A 13,011-nucleotide genomic window follows, 5' to 3' on the forward strand; every position below is an offset into this window, starting at 1 on the left:
GCCCGAGGGGGCGCTGCTGCCGCCCCGGCGCCGCTCTGGGGCCCGGCTGTGGGGGCCCGGCTGTGGGTTCTCGGCTGTGGGGGCCCGGCTGTGGGGGCCCGGCTGTGGGTTCTCGGCTGTGGGGGGCCGGCTGTGAGTTCTCGGCTGTGGGTTCTCGGCTGTGGGGGGCCGGCTGTGGGTTCTCGGCTGTGGGTTCTCGGTTGTGGGGGGCCGGCTGTGGGGGGCCGGCTGTGGGTTCTCGGCTGTGGGGGCTCGGCTGTGGGGGGCTCGGCTGTGGGTTCTCGGTTGTGGGTTCTCGGCTGTGGGGGGCCGGCTGTGGGTTCTCGGTTGTGGGTTCTCGGCTGTGGGGGGCTCGGCTGTGGGTTCTCGGTTGTGGGGGGCCGGCTGTGGGTTCTCGGCTGTGGGTTCTCGGTTGTGGGGGGCCGGCTGTGGGGTCTCGGCTGTGGGGTCTCGGCTGTGGGAGGCTTGGCTGTGGGGGCCCGGCTGTGGGTTCTCGGCTGTGGGTTCTCGGCTGTGGGGGCCCGGCTGTGGGTTCTCGGCTGTGGGTTCTCAGTTGTGGGGGGTCGGCTGTGGGTTCTCGGCTGTGGGGGGGTCGGCTCTGGGGGCCCGGCTGTGGGGGGCTTGGCCGGCGAGCAAGAGGACTCGGGGTGAAAGCCCGGGGCGCCGCGACACCACCTCAGCGGCTCCCGAGGCTCATGGCCACCCCCCGGCAGTGCCGCCGAGCCCCCGCTGGAGTCAAACCATCCCGGTGGGAACGAGTCCACTCCGGGCACTCACCCGCGGGCCAGGGAGAGGTGCGAGCCCCCCGGCACGGCGGCAGGGACAGGCTCCAGCAGCCCCCGGGACTCCCACAGCTCTGTCGAACTGTGAAAAAACGCTCTACAGAATTTGCCTCGGGTGGTTTAACTTGGGTCAAATTTGGACCTTCACCCTCTGCAACAAGTCGGGCTGTCAGCACTACAGAAACAAGGAGGAGGCTGAATACTTAAAGGATTACCAAACAGCACACATTAAACCTGAAAATTAAAGTTTTTATTCAAAGCATCTATTAGAATGACAGCACATCAACTCTTCTGCCTTTAACTCATGCCAAACTACAACTTAATCTTTCAAAGCACTGAACACTTTCATGACTCCTTGTATGTAATCACTTAATAAAACAAAAAGCAGTCTCACACACACTGGGTTTTTCTTTTACTTGGTATTTTACCCAAAATTTGTCATGATCCAGAACTGCTTCAGCTGTCTGAATTTTGTCTACAGCCAACTACAATTCAGTGTACTTGTCATTTTTGAGGAAATATCCCGCAAGTTGCCCAAAGCATTACAGCTGACTAGGAAAAAAAAAAAAATCCTAATGAAGTTACAACACCAGTCTGCAACTGGCTGGTAATTACAGAGTCTCTTGCCCTTTGAAACACTACTCAGGAGCAATTCTCAGTTATGACTCAGAACTACAACGGATTTAAGTCCAGGGCTCATTTTGGGATCAGATTATTTGCATGAAGCCTGATTAACAGTCAACAGCATGTAATTTTTTTGAGAAACTCAAAACCTACACACATGAATTACCAGTTTTACATAGGCTAAGAAGCCTAGTATGACTAGTGTTTTCTATTTTTTTCAGAAGCTGAAGCAAAAATTAAACCGTATCACTGGTGCAAAATCATTTACATTCAATGAAAGCGATTTTTATTTTAATTATTCAATTACTCTTTAGCTAAGTGCATCAATACAAGATTTAAATGAACTGGGTTAATGAGATTTTCAAAGACAACAGGTTATCAGAGAACACATTTCTCTAGTTGCAGTTCCTGGTGTAAAACCACTCTACTTTTCTGGAACAGCTGTATGCATCTGGTCAGTCTTTACCAAGTGATTGATAAAATTATTTCTTCCTCTTGTTTAAGTGAGAGGGAAAAAAGCTTCCTTTCTCATTTGAAATTCCTGACCTCTAACAAAAGGAAGGAGTTAAAGCAAGCAGGTCAGTAAATGCACATTATTAATATCCCCTTAAGCAGTAGCTTCATAACAACAACCAACAACAAAACCACACAACAAGAAGTCCAATCTGAAAACAAAGTTTTGTTAGAATATTAGGAATCTCTGGCTGCCTTCAAAGAAAATTATGGAAAAAGATCACCATGAGACAATGCTACTAAAAAGTATACAGCATTCTCAAAGTGACAAGATACCCTGTTAAACATTTTATATCAACATCTGAGTACTAGGCAGCATTCTGTAACTTCATTTATTCGGGAAATATACGAAATCCCACTGTTAACACACTTGTAACTATCTTTGGAAGCCTATTTTCTAGTTGTATAGTGAATATTTTCCTGCAGTGTTTAACTGATAGCTGTGCTATGGTTAGTGAACACAAAATTGGCATGTTATCCTGAAATAAAGCAGTAAGGTGGCTTTAGGCACAGAAAGTACGGAGGCTCATATCTGCTGATCATCATATGAAAGCAATACTTTAAAACTTAGTGTTTGCTAATAGAAGATCTGGAATAGTTAACTAGAAATCTATACCACCCTGTAAATACCCCCTTTATCAACAAAATCAAGTGCCAAACCACTACAGGGTCAAAAAACCTCTGAAAAAATATTACCAATTGTTTAACTTTGTCTAGACTTTGCAAGACTAATCATTTTCAGACAAAACAATGTGCAAAAGTTCCCAACGTCACATGTTAGGAACAACAAGTGCTACCAAGAGATTCTGCTGAAATCAAATCAGAAAATGTAAAGCAGCAAAGTCAAGCCTCATACCTTGAGCAGTCACAGAGAAGATACTGAACAACCTTAGGATTTCCTGCATGAAGCAGTTCCTTTCCCACTGCAAGCTGAGATGATTAACCTTTGCCTTTTGCCTTGGTGATACTAGGTAAAGACATACTGACATTAGAAAAACACAGTTTTGTTGCTGTTTAACAGTATCCCCAGACCTATCGCTTTTTATAAATTTGCTTAAATAGTCAGATAAATGCTTTTCTTTTTGTCAGCCTTCTTTGGCCACATGTACCATTCTGCTAATTGCAAACACTTTGTTCAGAAAGTGCTTCCTGTGAAAACTGCTCCAAATAAATGAGTTAACCTTGCAAAATCTAGCTTCCCAAGACACATAAATTTGTCAACCCTATATTTACAAAACACTTATAAACTTTACATATGTCTTCTATCTTATCAAAAGTGCAATTCTCTCACCCCGCGTTACGGGGGCAACAACATTCTTCATAAATTCTACAGAATAGCAGCCTATGATAAGCAAATAAGGTGCTTAGCTTATGCTTGGGATCTAACTGGTTAAGTGACACCAGCAGGTAACGTTTTGTGTAGGCAGAGACTGCTCCCATCTACTGTCTCAGGGGTGCCACAGCTAAGTTTGCCAGCTCGATGAGAGCCAGTGCTCCGTGCATGCGCTCGCGCTGCTCCTGCAGCCGGCGCAGGCAGGCAGCTGAGTGAGAGCTGCTCTTCTCTTCATCGTCCTCCTCATCAGACTGGAGATACTCCATCGGGTCCTGCTGCTCCTGGTCCGTTTTCTGCATCGCTTTGGTCTTCAAAGCAAGAGCGCGCTGCTCTCTGGTCTCCCAGTATCTGTAACACCAAATGTGGGGAACGCTCGTCAAATGAAGGACATGGAGGGGCTGGAGCAGGTCCAGAGGAGAGCAACAAGGCTGGGGAAGGGACTGGAGCACAAGTGCTGTGAGGAGAGGCTGAGGGAGCTGGGGGGGCTCAGCCTGGAGAAGAGGAGGCTCAGGGGAGACCTCCTCACTCTCTGCAACTCCCTGACAGGAGGGGGGAGCCAGGGGGGGTTGGTCTCTTTTCCCAGGCAACTCTCAGCAAGACAAGAGGGCTGGGTCTGCAGCTGTGCCAGGGGAGGTTTAGACATTAGAAAGAATTTCTTTCCAGAGAGGGTGATCAGGCATTGGAATGGGCTGCCCAGGGAAGTGGTGGATTCTCCATCCCTGGAGGTTTTTAAGACAAGACTGGATGTGGCATCAGTGCCATAGTCTGGGAACCACAGTGGGGTTGGATCAAGGGTTGGACTTGATGATCTTGGAGGTCCCTTCCAACCCAGCTGATTCTGTGATTCTATGAGTACACTTGACAACAATCCAAAGCTGCCAAAATCCTCCCAAGTACTGACTTGCATCTGCCTAAGCACTGCATTTCACTTTATCTTTCAGCCCTTATAGGACAGTATTTATGCTGTCAGAAACCTTCTTTATTCAGTATTTTAAGTGTAAAGTGCCCAAGTGAACATCTGTGACAGGTTTCTCCTCTACATAGCATTCCCAGCAGGCGTTTCTCCCTAGGCAAACACAAGATGTTGCCCCTCATACAAGGGCAAATTCAGCAAGACTGCAGCACTAACAAGGTATTAGCAGGGGTTGATCAAGCAAAGAAGGACATTTAAGCAGAGAAAAAAAACAAAAAAAAATTGGAAGAAAAAAAGTCTCATGAGGAGCTTTGTCTTAAAGGAGTTCAGACTCCTTTAAGGAGGACTGATATGTACTGGAGGAGCGTATAGTTTTGGTTTGTTGGGGTTTTACTGTTCTGAAGAATAAAATGCTTTTTCAAACCACCCTTATAAGTATTTCAAGGAAGGTGACACCATGAGGGAACTTACTTTGCTAGCCACTCAGCCACAGCTTTATTGTCAGCCGTTTGCTTCTTGGTCAGCCTGTCTGTGAGCTCCTCCCTCTTCAGCCGGGCATAGGGATGTTTTGGGCAGTGACGGTTTGCATGTGTGAACCTGCTCAAACAGCCTTAAAAACACCAAGCAAAAATGAACACGTTATGGAAAGCAGCCAACCAGTGACTAAGCATAACATCTGTGGAATGAAGATGCCACTGAACCCAACCTTCCTCATTCACAAAACCCTAGGTTTGTTTGAAAACAAAGTTGCAAGGTTCATAACGTGTCTCGTCATTTTATAAGTTAGTATCTATTGGCAGAGAACATATGCAACTTAGATACATATTTGCAGAATCACCCCAGAAGTTCAGCCAAAATTAAACTCCAAGGCTTTTATGTATCTTTGCCAAGTGAACTTGTATACAATTCCAGTATTGCTCTGACCCTAGAAAGCTGCAAATTGTTCTCTGATGACTCACCATTCTCTGAGCAGACGAATGGTTTCTCTCCCGTGTGGAGACGCTGGTGAGTTTTGAGCTGCCCACTCTGTACAAAGGCTTTCCCACAATCTGGGTAGTCACATAAATAGGGCCTTTCACCTTAAAAATAATGAACAGAGATTTATGAAAGCTGACTATGTGTCATAGTACCCAGTGGTGATCCCTGGCATGAGACTCACACAAGCAAGCTCTCCTTTTAGCCACTCAGACACTTGCAACTACTTAAGAAGTCCTGGTTTACTCTGAAGTACATGTTCTATGCTACTGGACAATATACTTATTTCCAGAGAGGAAAAAAAAATTTTTTTCCCTTGTCATGTTTTCTGATTTAAGACTCTTAGATAACACCACATAAGCTTTGTCCAGTGAAACTATGGACCCCTATAGAGCAAGAAATATAGGAAGTAAATGGACAAGTGATGTAATTCAAGTTGTAACCAGAGAAATTTTATCCTTAACATAGCCTGAACTAGGGTGAAATACTTGAGGTCAACATTAAAATAACATACAAGGTTGCAGAAATATCTCATTAGGAGAAAGTCTCACTTTTGAGAAAAGTCATAAGAATGGAGGCTGCACGAGAAACTTATTCCAGACTTAAGTCAACAAAGTTTTCTTAGAACAGTCACCAAGGAAGACTTCTCCATGCAAACTGCAACCAGACAAAACAAGGCAGCAAGTGTCTCCTTCCCCGAGAGGGCTCCTCAGGAAGGAGACCAAACAGAGGTGACTCGGAGGAATGACACCAGGTAAGGTGTCTTACCTGCTCAGGTAAGAAGTTCTTACAAGTTCAACAGCTTGTACAACTAAGTGAAAGAATGTCTTTTGACCAAAATCCATGAGGAAACTGCTGTTTAATTTCATTATCTAGATTAGTTGTAGGGACTTGAATCAGAAGAAGCGAAGGTGGGAGCCAAGGTTTTTGTGGGCTTTCGTTTGCTTGGCTTGAGGCGAGTGCTGATGGTTGTGTCTGTACTGTGAGCTACATTAGTTCACACTTTATTGCAAATACAGAGTGCTGTTGAAACATGAATTAAAAAAAAAAAAGGTAATTGCTTGGTTGAAAAACCTAAACCAACAGTATCTCCAAGCCCAGCTGAATGAGTTCATCCTACATTTTCAATTAACTGCGAGCTGCCTTCTAAATACTGCTCAGAGAATTAGCATGACCACCTCCACCCAAGAAAATGAATTCTAGATGGTGGGAAAAAACAACTGGGTGCTAATTTTAAGCAGGTGGACTCTTTTCTCAACATTTAAACTACACTTCTAAGGTGTTACAGTGCTGAAGTTGCCATCTACTTTCTAAGTTACTGTAACCTCTTACAGGAAACTTCAATGCGGTGTGAAAAACACAACAGCAACAGGGAAAATAACAGAAGAGGCAGTCAGAATACAAAGTGCTACCAAGCTCAAGTGCAGAGCACCAAGCTCAAAAAAAGTTCTCCCTCTTACAAAGCAGGTCTGCAACTGCAACAGATAAAATATTTCTGTAATTTGCCTACACTATTACAGCCAAAATTGCTGCTACATTTTGCCACAACAAACACAGCTACAAAGACTGTGAGTGACTAACAAGCACTGGAAGTAAAGTATGATTAAATTAGTAGTTACAATAACATATTAACAGGCCAAGTATTGGGAGGTTCCTCTGTGGTTTTAACTCCTTCCCTGGTGCTCCCGAAGTGCTCAGCCCAGCAATGCACCCCTCCCTTTTACTCACCCGTGTGAGTGCGCTTGTGGGCCTGCAGTGATTTCCCTCGTGGGAAGACCCTGTTGCAGATATTGCAGCGTATCCTGCTGGAGGAGTGCTCTCCTTCACTGATCAGGTCTCGGACGGTGTCTGCTCTCGGCCGGCCACGTTTGATCCCATCCTGGGCATAAATAACGAGGGAACTAAACTCCAGCACCTTCCCCGCTCTGCAGCGTGGCCAACAGGCACAGCACGCCCCGGAGTGACGGCACTGACGATGGTGACAGTGGTGCCGTGACAGCATAGAACCAGCCCAGACCACGTCCAGCCCATCCCCAGCCTGCTCCTGGTGGCTGGGCTGTGGCAGCAGGGGAGATGCCAGGCACTGCCAGTGCTCCACCACATGCTCAGGAACATGGGGAGGAACTGGCAACAAAACCACGGAATGGGGCAGGCTGGAAGGGGCCACAGCGGGTCATCTGGTCCAACTTCCCTGCTCCAGCAGGGCCATCCCACTGCACATGGCACAGGATTGTGTTCAGAGGGTTCCAGAATATCCCCAGTGAGGGAGACCCCACCCCTCTCTGGGCAACCTGTTCGGTGTGTGGTCACCCACACGGTAAGAAAGTTCTTCCTCATGTTCAGGTGGAACTTTCTGTGCATCACTTTCTGCCCGTTCCCCTTGTGCTGTTGTTCGGCATCACAGGCAGAGCCTGGCTCAGTCCTCTTGTCAACCTCGTTAGGTATTTACACACTTTAATGAGGTCCCCTCAGCGTCTCCTTTCAGGGCTGAACAGGCCCGGCTCCCTCAGCCCTTCCCGGTGTGAGAGATGCTCCTGTCCCCTGACTACCCTCGCAGCCCGTGCTGGGCCGGCTGCAGGAGCTCCCTGGCCCTGAGAAGCCCCGAGCTGGGCACGGCCCTGCCGTCGGGAGGGCAGAGGACGGACGTTCTCCCCGGACGCGAACCGGCCCCGTCCCGGGGCGCGCCCCGCTGCCGGAAGTGCCCTCCCTTTAAACGCCCGGGCGGAGGCGCGGGAGGCGCGCGCGGGTTCCCCCTCCCCGCACTCACCTTGCGGTGCCGGTGGCGGCCGCCGCTCTCCGCCGGCTCCTCGTCCCCGGCGGGGGCTCTGCCCGCGGCCCCGCGGGGCGGCGGCAGCGCCGAGGGGCCGGCGGTGCTGTCGCCGCCCCCGGGGCTGAGGGTCACGTTGTGCGCGTTCTCGCCCCAGCGCCACGGGTAGACCATGAAGTCGCTGAAGCCGGGGCTGGTGGGGACTGGCGGGACGGGCATCGGCTCCTCGCCCCCGCCCCACGCCGGGGAGGGTTTGATCGGGGTGGTTTTGATAACGGAGACCAGGACGCGCTTCGGCGAGTCCTGGCAAAAAATCACCGAGGGGGCTCCCGGCGGCAGCCGCTCCGCCATCACCGATCGCTCGCGGACAGCGGCGAGAGGAGAGCGGTGAGAGGGAGGGCACGGCCCCGCCACCCGCGCCAGGCCGTGCAGCCGCACGGACGTCCCGCAGCCGCCGCCACCTGTCGCCGCGCGGCTCCGCCTCAGACGCTCATCACCGGGACGGCGGCCCCCCGCGCTCTCGGTGCCTTTCCCCCCGCGCCCCTCCGCCTCCGCTGCCACCCCCGACCAGACCTACGCCGTCAGCGGCGGCCCCCGGCCCTAGCAGTGGCGGGGCCGAAGCGGTGGCAGCGCGCCCGCACCTTTCCGAAGCGCTACCGGAGCCGCCGCGCCCGGAGGAGCCGCCGCCCTGGCCGACCCGCCGCTTTTCCCGCGTTACGTTTCGCGCCCGAGCGCAGCCAATCACCGCGCGCGAGCGTCACGGGGCGCGCGCTCCCACCGGCCAATCGCGAGTCGAGGAAGCCGGTGGCCCCGCCCCGGAAGGCGGGTCCCGAGAGCGCGGCTCCGCGACTGCTGCCATCCCATTGGGCAGGCGGCCCTTTGAGAGGCGCTGATTGGCCCGGCGCGGCGGGGGGCGGGGCCGGCGCGCGCGGGCAGGCTTGGCGCGCTCTGTCCGTGGGCGGGGCCGATCCCAGGCGCGCGGGGGTCTTGGCGCGCCCAGCGCCTTAAAGGGGCCGCGGACACGGCAGCGCCGCCCGGCCAGGGGGGCACGGGCTCCGGCGGCCGGCAGGCCCTGCCCTGTTCCTGTCCTGCCCCCGCCGCCTCGCCGGCGGGCAGGGCGCCCCGCGAGCGCGGGCGGTGTCGGGGCGGCGCGGCCGGTATGGCGCTGGTGGGGAGACGCCCATTCCAGCCGCGCTGCCCGCGGCCGGGAGGCAGCCGCGGGTGTACAGCTGCAGACAGCGGCCCCGGGACTGTAAGTGGGCAGGAGGCGTCTGCACGGGCAGGTTCTTCGTGCAGGTGGCGTTTAAAGAGGGTGGTGCCAGACTCCTTTCAGTGGTGCCCAGCGACAGGACGAGGAGCGGTGGCCATTAACTAAAACGTAAGAACTTTCACCTCAGCATGAAGAAGAACCTCTTTCCACTGAGGGTGGCAGAGTGCTGGAACAGGCTGCCCGGGGAGGTCGTGGATTCTCCTTCTCTGTAGACATTCCAAACACACGTGGATGCGTTCCTATTTAACCTGCTCTGGGTGACCCTGCCTCGACAGGGGGCTTGGAGTAGATGCTCTCCAGAGGTCCCTTCCAACCCTAATTATTCTGTAACTCTGTGAAGTTTGTGCAGATCACTAGTTTTAGTATATTTATGTTTGAGGGGTGGAGGTCTTTGGCTGTTTCGTTTTGGTTTTCTAATTTTTTTTTCCCCTCCCAATCTGTTATAGCCGTTCAGGCATTTATACACTGTGATTAACTAAAATGGCATCTTAAATCTAGTCTTCCAGCCTGTGCCCTTTGAAACCGAGACCCAGTCTAATTGTGCAGCCTGTTACCCCAAACAGGGAGGCTGCAGGTCTGCTTAGGTGCAAGGCTCCCACAGCCTGTTCTGTGTCAGCTTTAACTCACCTGTGTGAGAGCTGTGTGCTCGATGTATGGAAGAACTGGTGTCACTTAGGAGTGATTTGGAAATACAGTGACACTGGTCCAGCTTTAGCTGGTGAAAACATAGGTTCAGTTTTTAAATCTGCAAGCAGCCACCTTGCCTGCTTTATGAATCCTTTGAAACTCTGGTTACTTGAAACTGAATTTAGCTGTATCAGAGACAGCAGTACTTCACTTATTTTATGCTGGTTTTCTGTGTGGTTTTTTTTTTTTTAAGCAATAGGACTCGCTGTTCTAAAGCAGAAGCACATTAATGGCATTTGATGTGGGCCTCTTATGCTGAAGTTGACTAGTAGTGTTAAATCAACATGCTCCCTTTGCCTCAGTGTCTTACCATTGCAGTGAGTCTTACTGACCAGTTATGGCCTGAGAAAGAATTAAATCCTGTTTCTTACATGAATAGCTAAATTTTGAGGCCAATATCAGGAGCACAGACAAGCCACAGAGCTGTAAAAATGGTGAGATTTTTCCCCTGCTCAGTTATGTTCACCACAGTCTGTATGCTGCAGGCCACTGTTTCTGGGAGTGTTGACACAACCATCACTGCTGACAGGAACAGGAAAGTGCAGGGAAGAGCAATTTTGCACTGTATGACTACACCAGTTCTTTGAGCACAGAAAAGCTGTAGAACTGGACTGCAGTATTAACTATCCACCCTGAGATTGGCAGCCCTTTCATTATGAATTACAGTTTGGTTTGTCACAACTGTCCTTTTAAACTAACTCAGATGTTTGCTGAGTCAAATTCTTGTTCATAGTAACCATACTCCAGCTTCTCACAGTCAGTGTTACTTGTTGAAGTCCTACCACTACAGTGCCAGCTCAGGCCATGATTACCAGGCCAGAAAGAAAATGCTGCAGCTTGCAACACTTGTTTCCAGAATGAGGAAACTGGTTTCCATATGCTTAAGAACCTTCAGCCCTGAAAATAACCCACTGTGAACAGTTCTGGTAAGATAACAATGTTGGTAATACAGAAAGATATGTTAAATCTACAGGGGGAAAAATGACTCATGTTAAAATAATTCCATCCCAAAAACCAAACTGCAAATACCCTTCATAATTTTCCAAAATTACCTCCCTGATGTTTCAACAGTGCATGTAGCTGCTGAAGAACTCAGATGGACAGATGGAATTAATGTTATGAGCTAGTCCACAGAACTGTAGACACTGGAAATGGTGCAGTGCATTGTGAGCAACTGAATATCTCCATGTTTAACCTGTGCCACCCCATTGTTCTTTGTGATGATATTCAAGGGCTTGATTAACTTCTTTACATGGATCTTGTAAATTTTTCTAATTCCAACTAATAGAACTTTGTTCATGGAGGAAACACAATAGAGGGAAGAAGTGAGTTGATGCCACTTGTGATATTTTAACTGTTTTGAACAATAGTGTTTCATGTAGTAATAACAATAATCAGAGAGAAGTGAACTCGCTGTCCAGATCCTGCTACTGGAAGAGGAAACATGCACACAGAATGTGTGTGGCTTAAAGGGCATAAAACACACTGCTTGTCACTATGCAGGGAATTAAAGTAACAGTTCATGTAACATTATGTAAAAAAAGTTCTAAAGAATCATCTGAGCTATAGTGTCTTAGCAATATTAAATATGTTTGTTCTTTATAATACTTTGATGCTATGCTACTGGCTTAATGTATTAAAGCATTAATATTTTAGTGTAGAAGAAAGAGAAAGTTCTCTCTGAGAGGTGAAGGACTGAGATAATTAAACATGATACAACCTGCAGTCAGATCAAATCCTACTTACTACAACAAAGTTTACCTTTTATCACAGTGACATAATACAGAAATTGTAAAAGGACAGAGAGCAAGGGTTCAAGAGAAAGCAGGGAAAAAGTTCCTGTGTTCTATCCAGCTAGTTAGACTCAAGAAGGACCTGATGACTATGGAGTTTTGGATAATAAACTCTGAAATAAAAAGAACAACTAACTCTCTGAAACAGAACACAAACACATGACAGATGAAAACGAAAAGAGGTACTTTGCCTCTCTAAAGCATGCTTCAACCATTTCTAGTGATATTTCAAAATTCAGAAAACTTTGAGAAGGTGATGGCCTTTAGATAGATAATAGCAAATACTTAACTACACTGCATGTGACTTAATTGTATGTTATGGACTTATGTAGTAACTTATCGTTAGTCGTAGTATCTTTTATCTGAGTCTTTTTTATTACATCTTCCAAGTTTTTCTTTCTGTCAAATCAGTATATCAACACCTGGGGTCTTCTCGTTGCTGGTTGGGTCCTGCAGGGTCTCTGGGTGACTGGCCACCTTTCCTGGGGCTCCAGCCAGGGCACAATGCCCAGCTCACATGCAGAGCTGCTGGCACCAGGTGTGCTCCTCAACAAGTGCTTGCTATCAGCATGTCCATGTCTGCTGAGGTAGCTTGTTACTGTTCGGATTAAGGCTTCATGTAGTTAATTTTGTTCAGTAGAATTGCATTGCTGGAAAATGTTTGTGATGGTGTGCTGGTTTAAAGGTAAACCGGCAGGGGAAATGAACCCAACTCAAAAGAGAGATTATAAGTCAGAATAACAATTTAATAAAATGATACGATAAACACAATTATACAGACAAACAATTGGTTTTAACCCACAAAACCCAAATGTATAACCCAGCACCCTGGGGCATGAACAGAGTGGTGTTCTTTGGGCCCCCTGAGTCCAAAGTAAAGGGAGAGGGGAAAACCTGTTGGTGAGAGTGCTGGTGCAGTCTGGTCAAGAGTGGTGGTCACAGTCCTTCTCTGGATCCCACGAGTGGTTCAAAAAGTCCCAAGACTCCAAGATTGTATATCCTCAGGTTCAGGCAGGAGTGCCCAGTGCCTCCCTCACACGGGACATTCCCGCTCTCCGTGTCCCGGCGCCGCGCGCGCCTTCCCGCGGGGCGGGGGGCGACTGACACCTCGTGAATAACCGAGCGCGGCACCGCATTGGTCAGGAGCCGTGATTGACGGCGCCGGTGCCGCGCGTTGATTGGCCTCAGCGCGGCGTTGGGGGCGGGGCCCAGCGCGGCGTTGGCCGCTCTGTTTTCCCGTTGGCCGCGCGCCGGCGGTGGGCGGGGCCGGCCGTGGTTATGGGCGGGGGCGGCGGGGCCGCGCTCCCCCATTGGTCGGCGGGCGGGGTGGGCGGGGCCCTCTGGGCCGGGCTGA

The 13,011-nt window shown here is 49.6% G+C and overlaps 1 protein-coding gene across 1 annotated transcript; it reads right to left on the minus strand.

Moving 5' to 3' along the window:
- Positions 1-1,010: 1,010 nt before the first annotated feature.
- ZNF367 (zinc finger protein 367) lies at positions 1,011-8,401 on the minus strand. The gene is made up of 5 exons (XM_051777388.1): positions 7,908-8,401; positions 6,869-7,019; positions 5,125-5,244; positions 4,637-4,775; positions 1,011-3,600 (listed from the first exon to the last, which is right to left on the minus strand). The coding sequence occupies exons 1-5, from the start codon at positions 8,256-8,258 to the stop codon at positions 3,360-3,362; spliced, it is 1,002 nt and encodes a 333-aa protein (XP_051633348.1). The 5' UTR covers positions 8,259-8,401; the 3' UTR covers positions 1,011-3,359.
- Positions 8,402-13,011: the final 4,610 nt, after the last annotated feature.

The sequence above is a fragment of the Manacus candei genome, unplaced genomic scaffold (genome assembly GCF_025592945.1).
Source record: "Manacus candei isolate 608988 ecotype Guabito, Panama unplaced genomic scaffold, ASM2559294v1 h1tg000010l, whole genome shotgun sequence".
NCBI classification, from domain to species: domain Eukaryota; kingdom Metazoa; phylum Chordata; class Aves; order Passeriformes; family Pipridae; genus Manacus; species Manacus candei.